The sequence below is a fragment of the Epinephelus moara genome, chromosome 11 (assembly GCF_006386435.1).
Source record: "Epinephelus moara isolate mb chromosome 11, YSFRI_EMoa_1.0, whole genome shotgun sequence".
Classification (NCBI taxonomy): Eukaryota; Metazoa; Chordata; class Actinopteri; order Perciformes; family Serranidae; genus Epinephelus; species Epinephelus moara.
The window spans coordinates 22102607-22123197 of NC_065516.1; the positions used below are offsets into that span (position 1 = coordinate 22102607).

At 42.0% G+C, this 20591-nt stretch overlaps 1 protein-coding gene across 1 annotated transcript in view; it reads right to left on the bottom strand.

Annotated features, from left to right (window-relative positions):
• The window catches only part of pola1 (polymerase (DNA directed), alpha 1), an 83350-nt gene extending 63507 nt beyond the window's left edge, over nucleotides 1-19843 (bottom strand). Inside the window, exons 1-26 of the mRNA XM_050056266.1 lie at nucleotides 19695-19843; nucleotides 19102-19229; nucleotides 17650-17746; nucleotides 17483-17560; nucleotides 17277-17392; nucleotides 17079-17141; nucleotides 16702-16803; nucleotides 16439-16592; nucleotides 16173-16341; nucleotides 15885-16057; nucleotides 15648-15760; nucleotides 13931-14044; nucleotides 13750-13824; nucleotides 13507-13645; nucleotides 13241-13395; nucleotides 12859-12943; nucleotides 12654-12715; nucleotides 11853-11942; nucleotides 11619-11735; nucleotides 11356-11531; nucleotides 11131-11260; nucleotides 10397-10516; nucleotides 10221-10311; nucleotides 10007-10137; nucleotides 9736-9885; nucleotides 7615-7737 (exon numbers count right to left, since the gene is read on the bottom strand). Of these exons, the coding sequence (XP_049912223.1) occupies nucleotides 7615-7737; nucleotides 9736-9885; nucleotides 10007-10137; nucleotides 10221-10311; nucleotides 10397-10516; nucleotides 11131-11260; nucleotides 11356-11531; nucleotides 11619-11735; nucleotides 11853-11942; nucleotides 12654-12715; nucleotides 12859-12943; nucleotides 13241-13395; nucleotides 13507-13645; nucleotides 13750-13824; nucleotides 13931-14044; nucleotides 15648-15760; nucleotides 15885-16057; nucleotides 16173-16341; nucleotides 16439-16592; nucleotides 16702-16803; nucleotides 17079-17141; nucleotides 17277-17392; nucleotides 17483-17560; nucleotides 17650-17746; nucleotides 19102-19229; nucleotides 19695-19743 (3000 nt within the window). The 5' untranslated portion in view covers nucleotides 19744-19843. The remainder of the gene's footprint in view (nucleotides 1-7614; nucleotides 7738-9735; nucleotides 9886-10006; nucleotides 10138-10220; nucleotides 10312-10396; nucleotides 10517-11130; nucleotides 11261-11355; nucleotides 11532-11618; nucleotides 11736-11852; nucleotides 11943-12653; nucleotides 12716-12858; nucleotides 12944-13240; nucleotides 13396-13506; nucleotides 13646-13749; nucleotides 13825-13930; nucleotides 14045-15647; nucleotides 15761-15884; nucleotides 16058-16172; nucleotides 16342-16438; nucleotides 16593-16701; nucleotides 16804-17078; nucleotides 17142-17276; nucleotides 17393-17482; nucleotides 17561-17649; nucleotides 17747-19101; nucleotides 19230-19694) is intronic.
• Nucleotides 19844-20591: the final 748 nt, after the last annotated feature.

Genomic DNA, 20591 nt, shown 5'->3' on the forward strand with positions numbered 1-20591 from the left:
GGTCTGTGGTTCACAAAAGCTTGAGAGACATGCATGTTGATCTACAACATAAAATCTGTTAGCAAATACCCCACTGTGAATTTAGAAGCTTTTATGCGTCTTAAAAAAGGTGGTTGCTTACAAGTGGCTAAATTAGACAATAGAACGTCGCCACGCCGAACATGGCTTTACAGTCTTGTTATGGTGGTGACGTAAGCTCATGCGACCGTTACCTTTTTACTTCTGGCGATTGCATTTAAGCTTCAATAATCATGGAAAACGCGTTTTGTTTGTGAAGATTATCTTGCTGAACAAAATGTTAAATATTTCTGCAATAATTCAATGGAAAAATCGTGTTGACTTTTTAATGAGGGAACCAGTGCGATGCCAACTTCCGGGTCGTCCTACAGAAAAACATCATCCCTGGAGCACTAATTCTAATAATTTTTATTAATATATTTTCAACTGATCTTTGAAGTGTGAGTGTAAGAATAAACTTTTTTATTATGACTATGCTGGTGACTAGCTGGTGAGAATAGTGGAGCATTTAACAGCTAAAGAGACAGATAATTCTCTCAGGAACTGGTGGAGACCAAAAACAGAACTAGAAGAGAGTGAATATTTGGGCAAGAAACACAACTCCTAATGAATAATTAAGTTTCTCCATAACTGCTGGGTGTTGACCATATCAACATGATATAGAACAAAGGTAATTTGTCAGTGTCTCAAAAAAAAAAAATATCAAAACAAAATCAGCTTATGTAGAGTAAACATGTTATATATAGCCCTTTTCACATATGCAGTCTCTCCCCGACATGTTCAGGAACATTTCCTGCATGGGGTCAGGTGTAAATTGGAGCAGGGGTCGATTTAAAGAGAAATCTGTGCTGCCGATTCCCCACCTCAAGATTTAGTAACATTTCAGGAAAAATGCCAGTACGACTGTGTTGTTAATGAAAGCAGTAATATTAATGGGACAAGCACGTAAAGGGGTACGTCCTTCTGACAAAAAAGACTTCATGTTGAGCAAGCGAACCAATCACTAGTCGCCGCTGATAGCGTATTTGGATCCAAGACTTGTTTATGGCTTAGCATGTACACCAATGGTTGAACAAGCAATGTAAGTTCTTTAATTTGCTTTGGCACCCCAAAAAAACAACCTCTCTTCTGCCATGTTCCCGAAAATTATAAGACACGTCTTTTGCCACGTACATGTACATCTGGCGTCACCCTAACTTCTTACCCTTGCCGCATCTCTTCCAGCATTGGCGTGGCGTGTGTGAAACGGGGCAAGAGGGAAATGTTCCTGAATGTAGTGCATGTGTGAATAGTGAAAATAACAAGCAGTGCCCCAAAGGTTATCCCAGTAATTTACTGGGAACTAAGTGTTAAAGAGGCTCAAGTTTCAATTTCCTACCTACCCTAAACTTAGGGAGCAGTAAATGTCAGCATATCGTTTTATTTTTGGTTCAATAAAACAAATGCAGCAAAGCAGAGCAGAGGATTGAATTCATTAGGGTCATAAATCAAGAAATGTTAAGGTTTTAATAGAACAGAATGTATGTCTCACCTACTTGTCAAGTCAACTACAACCATGTACTAATTGTCCTCTCATTTACAACTCCATCAGTGGCCCTGATAAAGACACCATATGTCAGATCAATCCGCAATGAATCATAATCCCTGCCATTAGCCAGGTCTCACATGGCCTCATTAGCAGGTGTTGCTAAAGTCGCAGTTTGGATTCTGAAACCTTGTCCTGTCCACTGTCAGCCCTCACAGACAAGCTAATGTCGCCAAAATAGCAGCACTGCTCCCATGTGACTATTTGTTAAGTCCACTCCTATCAGCAGTAAAGCCGGCTCTACAGACTACGGGACCATGGAAACATGCAGCCTGCAATTCCCCAGACATGAGCACGCATGTGTGCACCAACACACATACACACACATCAGTGTAGGCAGGCTTATGTATTCTTAAATCTAATTCGGGGAAATGTAAAAATGACCCTTGTGATTCTGAGACCACAGCAGCAATTGAGACCCTGAATGAAAGAAATGGGGGCAACAATATTTACGCGCTCCACATCACGGCGCAGCCTGACAGACGCACACACAGACGAGACATGATAGGCTGGTTTAGGTATTCCTGCGTCTAATTCGGGGAAATGATTTGTGATTCCTGAGACAAGAGGAATGATACAGAACCTGAACGAGGGACACCGGGGGCAACAATATTTACTTAGACTTCATTACAAGCACACGCACCCTCACACATACACACAAGTGCGCACTGAGGTTTAACCTAAGCCAAACTTTGACCTCTCCACACCCTCGCTCCGTTACCCAAGCCCGCTTCCATCCTTCACTCTGCATGCCATCCAATAATGTGAACTACGAGCTCCTGTCAGGCTGTTTTTAAACACAAGGACAGAGACTCAATTACAGCAGAACGGCTTTCCGGAGTCATCCTCCGTCCTGAGACACACACACCTGCTAATGGTTGTCAGATTTGCTGGCAAAAGGGTCAAAGGTCAAACCAATCTGCATTCCACAACAATCAACGGCTTCAAGCGGCCTCTGTTGTTAACATCACTCGATTAGGAGGACTTACACACACTTACAAATTGTGCTCAGAGACGAGAGGGTTAACACGGATTCTCAACAAGTGGCAAATCTACGAAAACTGGGAATAAAAAAAGAGCTACTGATTAATTCTGTGTCTTTACTTACACTAAAGGACGCCAAAGATGAACTACACTCCAGGAAAGCAGCTTTTGTGGTGTCCTTGACTGTTAGCAGACACTTCTCTATTTGCTATGACTAGCAACATTAACACCAGCAGAGGAAATTAACACCAACAACCGGCCAAATGCTGCAGAGTTTTTCCTGCAATGGATCTCTAAACCGCAAGAGCGTCTGCAGAAAATCCTCCATTCTTCACATTTAATTCTCTCTATTTGTACAGTGAAACTGAAGTCAGGGGTACACCATCCAGTGGCTGGCAGACAATAAAAGTCTTCCTAGTATGACAAATGCATTTATCAGCCTATTATAACCACATGCGTGTAAGTTGTCTGTGTTTCATATATCGGTTTCTCTGCACCCAACTGTTCTCTGGCGAACATACAAAAGAACCCAAAATAACGCTGAGGGGTTGAGGGGGACATCAATCTGTGGCTGTGTAATCCTAAACCTTCACCTTCCTCTTAATACCCATCATCCCCCCCTTAATACCCACACATACCAGGACAGAGTAGGGCCACAACAAATGGTCCCCCGACAAAGGGCAGAGTTCGGCCAGTAGCACTTGTGCGTGCACACGCACAGACACATGTACATCGACACATACATACAGACACAGATAGATACAAGACATACTCAAGGAGCTCGCACAAGAGTTGGGAGGGGAGCTAAGTGGGGGCTTTCCCCTCTTAACTTGGCAAGTCTGATCAGAAGAGCCACCGCCAAGGGTCTGTCATCCCCCCTGTGAGCCCCCTCATCTGAACCCTCCCTGGGCTGAGAAACCACTGTGGCCCCCGGGCCTGGCCCGTCCTGCCGCAGGGGGGTTAGGCCTCAATTTAAAACGAGAGTGAGAGAAAGATGAGAGCTAAGCCAATCAATAAATACACAGAACACATGCACATTCAGCCGCACACCCGTCCAAACAGATGAAGGGAGCGCGCCGAAGGGTGGGAGGGTGGATTTACACCACGAACAGAGAAGTGGTCTGTGTACGTGTTGCAATTACAAAAATAAAAAGCCTCCTAAATCATGATATGAAAGTAGAGTGCAAATGTGACGATTAAAATGGGGGCCGGGGTGCAAACGGCAATACCCACAAATACACTAGAAACCCCGCTATAAATGCCAGCTGGCCTTTCTGGCTCGCTGCAGTCGGAAACTACCAAGAACTACTTGGCTTACGGTTATTAAACTGTTGCCTGAACCAAACTGCTCTTTGTGTCTTTGCCCGAGCCAGTCGGTTTATGTATAATAAAAATTATAGTAATAATAAACTTGATTTACAGGGCAGGAGATGTCACTTAAGGAGCTTTACAAAAAATATAAAAATGCAACACATTACATAAGGAGCACACAGACAATAAAATGAAATAATAAACAATACCTAACAAATAAATGTCCAAAAACAAATTCATCAGAGTGCTAAATTATACTCGACAACATTGTTTACAACATCTCATTTACAGTGGGAGTCCCTGGTTGTCGTGTTGATGCTGAGCTCTCCCAAAACACACAGCCTGCAGTATAAATAGATCCGTGTCTAAGATCATGGATACAAAGTAAACAAAACACTAAGATTGTGAAAACTGGGATCTCCTGCTGCCTCAGCAAGCTGAGGTCCATGCCATGTACTCAGCACACTGTGGGCTCAGCTCTGACTGATGACCTTTTGACGCACATCTCGCCAATCCGGTGTATCACTGTCCACTGTAAGCAGTGTACTAATGCAACTAATAAAATACAATCCAATTAGTTTAATGTCCCATGATTAAACTGGGTAACTTCAGAAGGCTGAGAGGAAACTGATATTGAAGGAGGTCATCAGCAGGTTTCAAGAGCAGCTTTAAAGACACAGTTCAACCCAAAATCAAGAATAAATATTTTTCCTCACACTTGTAGTGCAATTTATCAGTCTAGATTGTTTTGGTGTGAGCTGCTGAGTGTTGGAGATATCAACCGTAAAGATATCTGCCATCTCTCGAATTTAATGGACCTAGTTGGCACTCGGCTTGTGGTGCTTAAAGCGCCAAAAAAATATGTATGAAAAACTTGTGAAAAAATGAAATCATGACCCAGTTACTCAAGATAATCCACAGACCTTGGTGCAAGCACTTTCACGTAGGAACTATTTTCTTTCTAGCAAACTACACCTGCCAACCGTATCACCACGCAGAAGGAAGCGTGCATCTACTGCTAACTCACCTAGCACCACTGAGCTAGCTAACATTACAGCTCAGCAGAAGAGGACACCATTAATGTTTACATCTCGTGCTGTCACAAGCACGAGCCTCTCGTCTATGCATGAGTAGATGCACGCTTCCTTATGCACGGTGATACAGTTGGCGGGTGTAGTTCGGTAGAAACAAAATAGTTCCTACATGAAACAGCTCACAACAAGGTCTGTGGATTATCTTGAGTAACCGGGTCATGATTTCTGGAAAGAGACATTGCTGTTGAGTTATTCAAGCATATTTTTTGGCGCTTTAAGCACCAGAGGCTGAGTGCCATCTAGTTCCATTATATTCGAGAGAAGGCAGACATCTCTAACACTCTGCAACTCCCACCAAAACAATCTAGATTAATAGATAGCTCAACAGGTAAGTGAAAAATATAAATTTTCAGTTTTGGGATGAACTGTCCCTTTAAAATGATCTGAAGCCATTTAAACGTAAATAAATTTATTTAAATCTATCAAAATATATGTGAACACGGCAGATATTCCAGGCCAGAAATTGTTACATGAAAGGTAAACAAAAGGATTGTTTTGATTATATCAAAAGTGCAGCAGCCTGTTGGCTCCCAAATTCTCAACGTATACCATTATAAAAGGCCCACTATATGCCTTAGCATAAATTTTAAGATTCAGCTTCAAGTTTTCAAATCAGTCACTGTGATTCTCTGAATCTGTCTCAGATATGATACATAAGACACATTCCTTCAAGGTTTCCTCCTAAACTCTACGTTTCGACCCAAATGGTCGAACCATTTGGGTCGAAACGTTGCTTTTTTAGTCATTAAAAACAAAACTGGGAGCTCTAATTCAGTGTGCGGATTTTCTTCTTCTTTCTGCATGGACCCCTATTATCTAGCACCTGACCTAAAACAGGATTGGATGTGCGCACAACTACTCTGTCTTCTGTTCCTCTTAAACTCTGACATCGATTTGTTCCCTATGCTCAGCCTAAACCCTCTGGAGAAACAGTTTTATCATGTGTACAGTCTTCACTTCTGGAACAACCGGTAATAGTACCTAAAAGCATCAGTGCTGAGACTGACAGCTTCTCACAAAACTTTAAAATATATTTTCTAGTTTTATTTTAATTCTCTATTCTATGTTTATACTATTTGTTTAGTTACTATTTCAACTCATACATGTATATTTGTGTTTATATTTATTTCTAATGCAACATAAGCGAGCACCAGTATGTCCTTGTCAGCATATTCTTTAACTACTCAAGTAGCTGAAGAGTAAACGGTGGATCCAAACAGGAAATGTTTGTTTTATTATCTCACTCTGCTTAAATCTCTGTGGCAGAACACTCTTGGTTACTTGTGTAACCAGTGCTGTCAGTGAGAAAACTGCAAGAGGTAAATATTTAGAACATATTTAACGCCAAAATTATGCTACAAGAGCAGAGGAGAAATTTTGTTGAAGTTTTAAAAAGGTAACTGAACCGAGTCTGTTTACAATTACAACATTTTGATGTTCCTAAGGGCACCTTGCAAAGTGCAGCGATGTCACCACCATTTCAGACAGTGTAAATGGAGCTGACTTTGTGGCTGAGAGCAGTGCCACTTCCTGGATAAAATACAGCCAGAAGGAGGTAAAATGTAATAAACCCATCCACCTCTGGCTGCTGACAAAGATACAAGCAGTAAGTCTGGAGGGGGAGAAACTCCCACCTGTACCAGCGAATCAAATCTGCACCTTTTACAATGTAGCTCTGTCAGCCGAACAACGAGCGTGACTGGAGGCACAAACGGACTGACAAAATAACAAACACACACACACTGAGTTACTGCCCTGCCCTCTATTAGTGAACACAATGAGTGTGTAAGGGGATCTTAATGAAGGACTCCCCTGAGGCAAAGCTCGACGCCTCTGCTGAGGATGTGTACTGTTAGAGCTCATTAAATGAACATGAGTACAACCACTGACATGGTGGGAGAGAGTGTGTGAGTGGTGTTCAGTTACAATACCAGATTTAGCCGTTTATGTCACGCAGCACACATGCCTCTGTGCGCCAATTTATTGAGCGCGCACGCCCATTTTGTTCCGTTTGTGTGCGTTGAAAGAAGTCATTACACAATCAGACTTTACATGGAGCGAGTGCGAGCTTCATGTGTGCGCCTGTGGCATTTTGTAAGCGGAAAATACTTACACAGAGCTATTGATATCACAGACAACACAACAGGTCTCTGATTCTGACAGAATGAACTTGAGGGAATAATCGTATTCAGAAGAGGGAAGGGCACGGGGTGAGGGAGGAAGAGATAATGTTGTGGAGAGAGAAGATGACAGATGTGAGACGGGAGGAAAAGAAACAGAAGACGAGGAAGAAGTCAGAAAGAAAAGGAAACAGTGGAAGGAGTGGTGCACGATGTGGAAATTGATGTAGCAGTGCCCTCTTGTGGATGAAATAGGCAATATTTAAATTCTGTTGAGGTGACTCCAAAGACCAGAATCTAAACCTCAAAATGACTCATTATTTAATCAGTCAGAGTGTGTTATGCCTGCTTCCTCTGTGTGTACTGTAATAAATGTACCACTTCCTTTTGAGCATGGGTTTCTATAGGTTCTGTATTAGCTATCAGAGGTGCGACAGCTAAAACCTTCGGCCTCCATCAAAGCTACAGAATCACTGATCTGTGCAGTGTGGGTTACACTCACCTCTCTACCCTTGTGTGTGACCAGGGCAGCGAGTGGCTTGGCGTAGAAGCGGCTGTAGCTGAATCCCAGGCAGCCGTACATACTGTTGGCAGTCAGCTTCAGAGCCTTCTGACGAATGTCGTACTGATGGAAAGACAGACTCGAGTTAGGCCAAACAGATAAAAGAATAAAGATTGTCTCAGAGATAAATAAAGATCTTTGACAAGTAAGCCAATTGTGGTTTTGAGCCTGGATGCAGGCATTAGTCTTTTCAGCAAAATAAAAATGGTTGACCATTTTCTCAAACGGCACCAATGTGCCTACTGAACAGCTGTTTGCATAACTCTGTGTCTTCGCTGAGAGCAGAAGATAATGTAATGCACTCAAAGATGCCCAATTGCTGTCCATCTGTACGCCAGTGTGATCCAAACATCTTTTCACTAATATATGGTTAAATAAATATGCTACTTGCTGCAGTGCTTTGGATTTTAAGGATGACAGAGCAACACAGAAGTATTTTCCCCATACTTTGGCGAAAAGTAATGACAGTTTGGGACATAGCATGCATACAGATGGATGACAAAGTTCATTTTTCTGCAGGAGTAGTTTGAGAAGTTCCTGTGGATGTTATATCCTCCTGTGACCCTGTGTCCTCATATGAGGACATCACATTTTGGGTTTACTTGACCGTATACTTCATTCTGCTTAAATTAGACCTGTTGTCCTTGTTCATGGACACTTTTTTGTGCCACCTCGTGGTCGTAAGAGCACAATACTCTAATCTATGTAAAAACAAGACATAGGTGTCCACATTTTACGCCAGCAAGACTATATCACATCTGTTTACAAACTCTCTCACAACCCGTGCAGTATTATCCCAGTCTCATTTATCTCACCTTATGTTTAGTACTTCCCAAACAGACAATCTTTTCAAACAGGGAACAGAACTAAACGATAAACTTACCTATGCTGTCTTCAAAGCCAGACTCCAGTGACAAAAACAGCAATTTTACCTCACTGAACACAGGAGCTGCTAGTCCACCACTGCATCAATCAGTTAGTGCGTTTGTGTTATTTTGTGACCTTGGTGTTTTAAAGGTAGTTTGTATTACCCAAAGCCACACAATAACACAAACAGATAACCAATTGAGGCAGAGGTAGACCAACAGCATCAATGTTATGCAAGGTAAAATTACGTTGATGTTTTTGTCAGTGGAGTCTGGCTTTGATGGGAGCTTGGAAAGTTTTGGGAAGTACTGAGGATACAAGTGGATAAGACTTGGATTACACTGTAAAGTTCTGTTCACACCAGACACACATAAAACAATTCACGCTACTGAATTACATGTTAAGTCAATGTAAAGATGCAATTACACGTGAATTCCCGCTAGGCAGCATGATGGAGGTGACCTAAATGACACAAAATATGCAAACTAAGCAGTGCAAATGAAGCAAGTGGCTCAATTGTGTGTCATACGTTTATTTGCAAGAGTTGAAAAATCTGAACTTCATATAGCCAATAAGCATTGAGATCCTCTGGGGACATTTGACGCTAAGGACGTACCAGTGGAAGTCCACTCATCGATTCAGCGATTTCACGCACGTATGGCGCAAGCTTTTTGCTTGTGTTACACCAGTAAGCACAAAATATTCAAGCATTCAAACTCAAACTCATTCAAAAAAAATTTGCATCATGTTTGAGTTGCATTGAGTTAGAGTGTGTAAACTGACTTTTCATTTAGTTTTGCTGTTATTAAACAGTCACCCATGACTTCAATTCATCAAGAATTTTCTCTGTTTTTGGATTCTTCATTCAATGTGGAGACGTGCGACAAAAACCAAGTTGTCATCATAAATTTAACGTAGCACAGGGTGAGTAATGTTTATACAAATGCTCATTTAGGAGTTTAAGTATTACTTTAAGTGAATTCAAACAGATTACAATCACAAGAAGCTACAACAGACAAACATTTTAAAGTTTCATATGAAGTCTCAACTAACTTTAAGAATAACTAACCAACAAACAGGGAAGTGAGTACCCATATCAACTTGAACTCAATAACTAAATTGGAAGCAATACAGTATGTAAAGCATCTGTGTTTCAGTGTGCATGTGTAGGTGTGTGTGTGCGTGTGTGTGTACCTGCAGGTAGAGGTCTGGGTTGATGTCTTGCTGTTTCATCAGCTGTTTGACTTGTTTACGCCGCTCGACAAGCTTCCTAATCTCTTTGGGCAGGATTCCCATGTCCAGGTCTGAATCAGGAATCTCAGGAATCTCCTCTGGGTCATCCTCCTGTAACCACGGAGACGAGAGTTGGATGTGAGCAGGAATTAAGTCAGGCTGGGGACCAGGATTTTGAGGCTCTACAAATCAATATACCTGGGTTCAATCTATAAATCATATCATAAATTACCTCGTCCTTCTTCTTCTTCTGTGTGTTATGAGCCTCCCGCTGCACAGTGGTGAAGCAGATGTTGAACTCTTGGATGATTGAAGGATACAGGCTGTTGAAGTCAAGCAGCAGCACGAACTTGTCGTAGAAACCTGCAGAGAGAGGGTGGTTATCGAAATATGTACAGAGACAGAAAAAAAGACAAAGACTTTAAACTAAAAAAAACCAGACGTACCAACTTTAGGATCCAGCACCAGCCCTCCAGCATAGGCTGCCTTCTTCTTCCGCTTGCCTTTTCCTGTATCCACATCTTCCTCTCCCTCGACCTGGGACACAGGAATGAAGAGATAAAGACAATGAGACATTTGTCCAACTAAAAAAGAAGCTATGTGTGACTGTGTGTGGCTTTACCGTTTCCATCTGGGCCTTTTTGAAGGACGGTTTGTCAGGGACGATGTAGTTTTTGTCATGGAAGGCATGAAGCAATAGGAACTCGTTCCTCTCGGAGCGACCGCCCATCAGAGTACGAGACTGCAGAGAAGAAGCAGAGGTTGCATAGGGCTCAGGGGTGATGGCATCTTTATGTCCCATTCTAAGTCCAAAATGTCATCTTACCCCTCTGTATTAAATTTCGTAGTTCTCCCTGAAACACACTTTTGATCAAAACACGCCGGCTCTAAATCTCGATAAAGGCTTTTAAGATTTAAAGCTTTTCTCTTCATTCAAAGGAGAACCAACTCTTGCTTTTGTCTGCAAACTGTTTTGTTTCTGACTTCAATTTTTAGTGTTTGTACCTCAGCTGTACAATAATTGAGAGGAGCTGCTGCCTGGAATTCACAAACCTCAACGATTGTCCATCCCTGTCTTTTGTCAGGTGTGTTTAAAATGCTTTTTCCAAATACTGTTGGTAGTGCAGACGTTTTTTCATTCAGAGAGCAAAATGCATTTTAAGTGTGAGTTGTGTGAATGGTCATATTACGACATTTACCAAATTGTGAAGTGACTACAGTTTTAATTGTTATTTGCATTTTCTGTTTGAGCCGAACAATAAGACTCAGAAGATAACTCTGTTATTACATTTGATGTATATTTTTCTTTTTTTGAAATTGCAGAGGATGAAAGCAAATAGTGTTGGTGTGGGTTACCATGACGTTGCCAGCAATGTTGGTGATCTGCAAGGCCAGGGGCAGCACGTTGAGCTCACACATCATCTGGAGGATGAGCTTGGCGTCTGTCCATGTCAACTCCAACAGGTACAGCAGGTCATGAGAGTCACTGATACACAAACACACACACAGTTTTTTTAGGAGACACAGTTTTGGGGGGATTATGTTGAGGAATTGCAAAAAAAACAAACAAATAATTCTAACTTGTAGAGATTCCTAATGTTTTCCTGCGGGACTGTGACTCTCTCCATCTTCAGCACTTGTGCAGCCAGTTCAGTCAGATGGTAACTTTTACAGCGAATCAGCTCTTTGGCTGAGATCTCCACGTCGCACACCAGACGGCCGCAGGTTGCACTCTTCTCTGCGAAGGCACTACGACCCTGCCACCGCAAACAACAACATTTAGTGATGTGCAATGTGGTGCAGAAACCAACATAAATATTGCTAAGGATTTTTACTCTTCTTACCCCTAGTTTGGGCATATTGGCCCTCCTGAGGCGTCCCATCTTAGACCAGTGGGGAACCTTACACACATTGATCCTCTGCAGAATCACCTCCAAGTCAAAACCAAAGATGTCATGACCCTGCAGGAGAAGAAGAATAATTAGCATACTAATTTTTACCCAGATCAAGCACTGCACCTTCATCTGGGCAAATTATTTGTCTGTAACCAATTCAGGAAAATTGCATCTTCTACTCACCACCAGCACATCAGGGTCGATTTTGTGCAGCTTAGCCAGGAAGAAGCCGAGCAGAGTCCGCTCTGTAGCCGCTATCTCCACTTTGCCATTCTGACGGGGGAGTAAGAGTCACATCATCAATGTTTTTGTCACACATAATAAAAAGAACACAGGGTTCCCACACATTTTCATGCATAAAATTTCAAAATTTTTACATGACTTTTCAAGGACCCAAAATATTTTTTTTTACTTAAGTGCTTTTTGAATAAAGTTTATTAAATTGAAGGCTGACACCCTCTGGCTGGTCGGCTGGTTTGTCGATATGCTCTTGGCTGACCAAATCCTCATGGTCATACAATCGCTGATGTAACTTTCGTAAGCAGCCGTGTGTCTGTTAAAGCTTGTTTTCCCAGCTGAAATGCTGGAGGCGCAGAGTTTTTAAACAGAGATGCTATAATATGGAATATCCACATGGGTAAAAACGTCAGCACAAGGTCGAGTATTTGCTCTCTCCCTTGCTCTGGATGAAGAGAGGGCTGAAGAGCGTACGGAGAGAGGACAGACCAGCCGGTCTATGTAGCCAGCAGTTTCAATTTCTCCTCCACTGCTGCTGTTTTTCAGTATTTGTACATTTAGGATGTAACAGTCACATACATCCACCCTTCCTCTACTGTGATTGTACAGTTGGGTAAATATTGAAAGTGATGAGCACAGTGTTGTCCCCAAAGCTGAATAACTTTCAACTCTTTGCAACCAGAAAAAAATGCCAAACGTGTGACACACGTTATATACATAAATATATAAACCAGTTATCCTTCTCACCTTCTTCCTCACAGCATCTTTAAAGTCGTAGGGGAAGATACAGTCAACTGGTTTACTGACCACTGCAAAGAGAAGAAGGATATAACAGTTTGAAAACTTTCATTAAGATCCTTTCAGACTTTCACTCGTCAGCTGAGCTTTAAAAGTCTATAACATTCATGTGTTACAAGGAAAACCTTCAATAACAGAGGTATAAATAGCTTACCACAAAAATGGGTCTGGTACGGAGGCTGAGGTGGAGCTTTATCCATATGGAACTGGTAGTGGACCAGTGCAGCCAGAGACACAATCTGCAGAAGAACAATTAGATCATCAGGTCCCTGCTCACAAAGTCTCTCAGCTTGAAAACTTTTTCAACAATGTCTGCACAGCTGGTTGCTCAATCTATGTCCACTGCAATATTTGGAGTAGCTCTTCTAGATGTTAACTTAAGCAGAGCCCAAGTGGACATTGTTTCTTTTTTTTCCTTACATCTGTCAGTATATCTTTAATGAATTGCCAATAAAAATACCTTTTTTAAAAAAATGTATCTCAGTTTGTTGGAGCACATCATAAAATTTAAAGTTAAAAAAAAAATTCATTGTGACCTCGTTGTGGTGTGTCTTGGGGTTCTGGACGGTCTTGAGGCTGATGGACATGACGGTGATGGGTGGAGGTGACAGGTCTTTGACCACAGTGACCAGGTCACTCCTCAGGGCCAGAGCCTCCACCTTACACCAGCTGACCGGCTGGCTGATCAGCTCTAACACAGACACAGGGGGCACAAGTGAGTATTCCAACAAGAGCCTCAATCAATCATTGTTATGAATACAAATCATGTTAAACTAAATGGACAAAGGGACGTCCTCCTTACGTGGTGTCTTGATATCCAGCCAGCAAGGCCCTCTTATCTTCCTGCTGAGAAGGAAGTGCTCCAGACTCGATGTGTTGGTTCCAAAAATGTGGGAAAATGTCGCCCCCTTAAGGTCTGACGGCAACGCAGGGAACTCAGCCTGCAAAAACAATATTTAACACATTGACAAATGGGTAATCACCAAAGGTCGACCACATTTCTGGATAACAGCTGGACAAGATGTATGTGTACACATCCACTCACAGAATATCTGACTTCCAGGTACTCGCTCTGAGTGGGAACATCAGGAATTTCAAAAGCGTAGCTCTTCTCCACTTTCTGCAGAGAGAAACACAGAAACAGGCACCATGTGAAACTTACCACCTGCCAGAACCTGACATTCAAGCTATACAGTAATTACCAAATACCAAAGGTTGGCACTGACCTTGGATTTGAACTTCATGATCTTGAACTTCTCGGAGAGTTCGTTAAATTCCTGGTAGACATCCATCATTCCTACAGGAGTGTCAGACACCTCCCCGGTCTTTGTGTTCACTTTCTGTTTATGAAAACAGCCAAACAATTGAAAGAATATCAAAAAAAAGTAGAAGTGATTTCACACACAAAGACATTGTCCTATAGCTTTACAGCTTTTTTAAATTGGGAGAATGTACTTTATCCTGAATCTTAAGCCCTGTTCACATGGGCCTAGTTTTACCTGGGGACATCATGTGATTATGAAAATACACCCCCACATCTGTGTTTCCTTTCCATCGTGCTATGTGTGCAACCCATCGAAGGAGATTTAAAAAGTAGCTCATAGTGGTTAGCAGCTAACTCAAAAGAAAAGAAACAGCGGCCGAAAATGTATGCTAATTTGGAAACAATGAGGTCCGGGAGCTCCTTACCCTCCGAGCAGAGGACGAGATCAGCCGCCGTAAAACAGGGACAGTAAATGACTGTTATTGTCATGTTATGTCATTGTTATTGTTTCTGAAGTGCTGCTGACACATGTTACATGTCATACTAGAGGCCAACACTGTTGTGTTACATGTCACACCCCTAATGCCTCTTTTGATTCCGTAATGCAGGCATGCTGTCTAAAATCCCACACTGGAGCAGCATGATACGCTAGTGTCTGGTTCTGTGTAAAAATGCAAAGGCAGCATGAAGGAAGGACTTCGTTGCGGCTCTATAGTGCGGTATCTGTGTAAAAAGGGCTCCTATTTCACTTGGGTTTACTGACATTATCCTCGGGATATGTTGTCAAGGCTCTGCTTAACATCAACAAGGTCTGAATTTGCTCCCAAAATTCTGTCAAATCTTGAATGCATAATTGCCAACACAGCGTCCCAAATCCTTGACCAGGAAAGAGGTAGAGAGAAAACAAAACACCAGAATACGACCCAAAATAATGAGACGCTGTTTTGCGTGGGATTGATATTATTATATGACCTCTGTGTTTGGCACAATATGGTACCTGATTCCCACAGGATTAAGACGACAGATGTCCTCCACAATTATTCCAAATTACTAGAGGTCCCCAGATTATTCTAGTCCAGTGGGAATTGGGCTTTATATGGCATGATTTACAAAAATTAAGTATAATCTTACTTGTTGAATTCCAGCAAATATAATAAAATGTCACACTGATAGGCGTCTTGGAAAATTGACGCCAAACAAATCTCAAAATGAAACCCCACCTCTCATCACAGTATCAAATATTAGGGCTGCACAATATGAAAAAAAAATCATATAGCAATTATTTTGACAGATATCGTGATTGCGACATGAGTCATTTTAACTGAAAAAGAACTGAAAATGATGAATTTGTGCTGGCTTCTGTACCAAACAAGCATGTTCCTTTATGACTGAAGTATGATTTATAGGCCAGGTCATCTCTGCTGCACCACAATGCGTCATTTAAAATGGCAAGTTGTGACACATTTTACCTTTATCAAAAAAAAAAACTGTAGTAGCAATTTGGAGACTTCACTTGGCCATGTTGCCATTCTGATAACATTTTAATTAACTGTACAGCCCTGGTAATCGTTGGGTTTTCCAAAAACGGTACAAAGGGGTAGCTGGTTGTTTCTTAAGACATGGTCATGACCTTGTTTCCATAATATACTGGCAGTAATGTAACAGAGTAGTTAACTTACATATTCGCGAGGCAGGATGTACATGGTCCTCTCAATGTTCCTGACACTGACACAGCAGCTGACGTGAGACTTTGCAGACTCAATCCACACTTTTCCAAACAGGTACACCACACCTAGGCCACAGGTGAGTCAAAATATCAGGATGTGTTCAACAAATCTGAACAGAATCCTGAGATTATGAAACTACATGATATAATATCCAATATATATTTTCCTCTGGGTGTGAATATGCCTCACCTGGCTGGCTGTAGGGGTCTTCAAAGGCATCCAACCAATAGAAGCGGAAAACCTGCTCCCCGTCTGCACCCTCCACCAGCGGGAGTTTGCTGGAGTCAACCTGTATCTCTGCTGGAGCCTCGCTGGCTGCACCCTCCTCCTCTTGGCCCCACGAGCTTCCAATCCTGCTGGATCTAGAAAAACACAAAGGAAAAAATTTTGAGGTCTTGACATGTTAGCTTATTGTATGTAAAACACATCTATATTTCCTACTAAAGTAGAAGCAAACAACGTAGATAAAAGCCTTACAATAAGACGGGGTCCTGAGGCTCTGCTTTGGGCTCCACTTTAACTGCCACTGTTGCGGCTTTAGGCGAAGGCTCAGCATCATCTTTAAGTGCTGGCTTCTCCTCCTCCTCAAGGCCAACCTCCATCGGCTCATCGAAGTCCACCCCATCAAACGCCAGAGCATCATTAACTGAGAAACACATTGTCATAAAAGGTTAGTGTATTCTTGCTGCTCGAAGCCAGAAAAGAAACAAAAAGGTAGCAGAGCTGTATCTGTCTTTTTTTACCATTGTCTTCATCCATCTCCTCCACTTTTGCCTTCTGTTTCTCCACAGGAAGCGCAGGTGTGGAGGGAGTGAGGCGGGCTGATGGCCTTGGGGTCGGGTCAGAGGGTGGTGGCCGGATAACTTTGGCCTTTAACCCCGTAGCTGTGGGTGACTCCTAGTGGTAGAGGTGACACATAGTAAACAATTATTGGATTCACACTGTAGAATTTGGCCGGTGATGTAGTTTACAGACACTTCTAGTCATATGATAGGTTAAACAATACCTTTGGCATCTGAGGTTTGATAGAAAAAGGATTCATGGGTGCGCCAAGAGACTTCTTTTTCTTCAGAGTGACCACCGGTGGAGGAGCCAGAGTTGTTGGTTTCTAGGACGACAGGGGTAGAGACAGATTTGAAAATCAGATATTAAAACATATCACAGTAGGTACAGGCAAGGAAGAGGTGGAGAAGCTGGCTATGACCAAAAAAAGACACCACTGCTGTGTAAAAAAATCTAGCCACCAAAACTATACTAACTGAGTGTCCCCTTCGACCAACATGACTTGCTCACTCATTACACATCAGCTACAGGCCTAAATATAAATGTGCAGGAACCACTTGGCTGTTTGTGGGAAACACCTGACTCCATACTGCTCCATACCTCAGAGTGCAGGTCTTGTAAGATGTCTCCTAATAGGTCATCTTTGGACAGGTCGACATCTTTCTGCAGGAGACAAAATGACGCTCATGGTCAATGCAAAAGAAGGAAAGACTGTAGGACATCTCTCATGTCAAGTTAAGATCAACACAGAGCAAAGTGAGGGACATTTGTAATTGAAGGAAGTCAGCAGACACACACCTCAGCAGGTCTCTTGACATTACTGTTCATGAAGAGGCTCTTGATGGTGTTGGGCTTGGCTACAACAGATTTCTTCACATTTTTCTTAGAGTCTGCTCCTTTAGCACCACCTTTACCTGCAAACACAAACAAAAAAAAATCACTGTGTACAAAACTATTTACTGTACATTACCTCGCACTCACAATACACATAAGTTGTTGTTTACCTTGTTTGTTTTCAACGATATCATCATCCAAATCATCGTCAAAGATTTCTCTTCCATCCTCCACGTATCCTGTTCCATCTGAGAGGAGAAAAGGCAAAACACATGTTTACATTAGACCTCTGCATCACATATATTCCCACAGTGGACACAGGGGGACTGAGACTCACCATCATCAATAATCCAGTCATCCTCTTGTCTTTCTCGTACCAACTTCGAGTACTGATGTTCGTCCACCTCCTCGTACACACTTGTCAGCTCCTCCACCTGGAAGACATGAACACTGGTTACAGGCTGTGTACAGCTACAAACAAATTAAATTTAATACTTCTCAAGACAGTTTTTATACCAATTAAAAAGAAATTAAAGACAAAAGATGCATAGGAAATTCACACCAAGAGTGAAAATATACTTTTTCAAAGTAAACACATTGATGTCAGTTCAACAGTAAAGAAAATGACACAGATGATAACTCTGCGCTTCCCACTCTGCAGGTGCAGAAAAAATAAACTGACAAGCAGGCTTACTATCAAGGCCTTAGTTTAATGATGCAGACTCACTGCTCAATCTAAATACAGAGAGGGAGAAAATAGGGGCACTGCACGCTTACAGGTGCTGTGACGAAGTTGGAAATTCTCATGTTGAAGTGACTAAAAAACATCTCAGACCCCCCCAGTTCCCAAGCCAAGTCCCTATGGGCCAAGCTACTGCCGCCCCCAAAAGCTGCCATGACCCGGATTCGAACCGGGGTTGCTGCGGTCACAACGCAAAGTACTAACCACTATACTTACTGCAACTGCCTGTATTCCTGTCTTAATCAAAAAACCTTGCAACTACCACAGAAGCACAACCACATTACACCAGTTTTAGCCTTTAGGATTGACTTTAAAATCTTATTAATGACTTTCAAGGCTCTTCATGGCTCCAGAAAACATTTCAGACCTGTTAGTCCCTTATGAACCTCTGTATAGTTTGAGATCCTCAGGCAGAGGTCTGGAATGACCTGCCCGAGGAGATAAGTCTCTCCTAAAAACGTACTTCTATCAGAAAGCCTATCCTGACTTTATCTGAGCTGTCTGTTTTATATATATCTTATTGATGATATTTCCCATTTATTATCTAGATTGTAGTTTTGTCCTTCCTCATTTTATCTTTTACTAGACGACATTTTATGACATGTTGTTTGTTTTATTCTCTTTGTGTTTTAAATGTGTTTCGTTTTATTGTACAGCACTTCGTAACTGTGTTTCCTCTAATGGTCCTCTATTACTGTTACAATTTCATCACACACAACTATATATGGTTTTTCCAAACCTTTACTAATTCCATGACTTTCCAGACCTGGAAAACATAACTGTGAAATTGAGCCAGCTCCTTTGACTGGGCAACAAGTTTCCTCCAGACACAGGACTGCTTGTTGTATCCAAAGGCAAAGTCAGATGAACTTTGGAAAGGGATCCTAACAAGTACAAGGTGATGAAGCTCTGAGATTGAATGTGTCATTAAGTGAGATAACACTGAACTGATGCACATTGAGTTGGATTTAATACAAACAATCACAGCCACATTGTGTGATGTCGACTGCTGTGCACCTGTGTACAAACAACACTTAAGCTTCTCACCTCATATTTGATCTTCTCCCCCTTCTTGGCCTTCTTAAGCTGGTCCAGAGCGGACTTCCTCCCCACCTTCTCCCTCTTCTCCCGTCTGGAGCGAGACCTCGCCAGACCAGCAGCATCACCTCCGTCATCTGAGCACAGGGACACATGGACGTGACGCAGAAGCAAGTATGGACATGACTGCTCGGTTTGGAGAGACTTATCTCAACACATACTCCACTAATGTGCACAACACGGTTCCTTTTACTTTAAGAACACGAACTTTTCTGAGTTATTTCTGTGACGGACACCAAAGTTGCAGTGGAGACAGAGTCATGTCAGAGAATGACAAACGGCTGTAGTTAACTTAGCTAACATTATCTCACACGACTGTTATGACTTGTTATCCTCTCTTAAACTTTAGCATCATTAGTTTCACACTGCAAACTGTTAGCTTAACTAACGTTAGTTCAGGCACTTCAAGAAACACTCAGTATTACTGGCCTAAGCGTGTCCCTTGTTGTAAATGGCAGTGTAAGCTAGCTAACATGTTAGCTAACTTCTTCGCTGCCCCTGCGCTACACTCAGCTAGCAAGCGGCGCAAGACCAAAACTCACCGGCGTCCGGGCCGTCCATGTCTTTCTCTGGGTTTGATACCGGAGCCATTTATCTTTATCTTCTCGCCGTTACCGTTTGCTCACCGACTCCTGCTAACCGCGTCAGAAACAAGTCAACACAACAACAGGGCAGTCCGCGCCAATTCGCCTTCCCGGGGAAAGTCATATGCAGGAAGTGACATCACGCCGCTGTCAGCCAATTGAAGGAAGCGCTGTCTCCTCTCAGTCCGCGCGGGGGCAGTGTTGTTCAGCTGTCGTGTTGACTCCACATGAGCCAGACCACAAACAAGTACAGTGTTTCTACAGTGTCTGAAGCAGGTTTACACTAAGGGACTTTTAAATTTAGTACATTTATCTGTCAGAAATGGTTCATTACTCTGTAAATTCACATTGGAAATACTTTTTATAATATTTTTATGAGCCATACTGTAAACCTGGTTCTGCCATTGTACATATTTTGGATTTACGCCTTACTGTTATCGTAGATTTTATACATTTGTACTCTTTGTATTTGCACTTTTTCCACTTTGTATTGCAAAAAAAAGCAATGAAAAGATATGGTGCAGTCTTATCTCATCTTTTCTTACATGATACAATCAAAAATCATATGATGCTCAGTAATAAGACCACTTAGAACTTAAAATGGCCGATTGTTTACACTTTTCAAAAAGCACTGTATTTATTTGTGCATCTACCTCACACATAAAAACCACAACTACAAAAAAAAGTGTGGATCCTAAAAAATTGTAATCTAACAAAAAAGCAAAGGCACTCAAAGTACATAGTAAAAGTACAAATAAATAAACCCAAAGCAATTATGCACAGCAAACAAATACAGCTCCTGTGTCGAGGGATCCTATACCGACTAATGTTTAAGGTATTTATGATATATCCTCA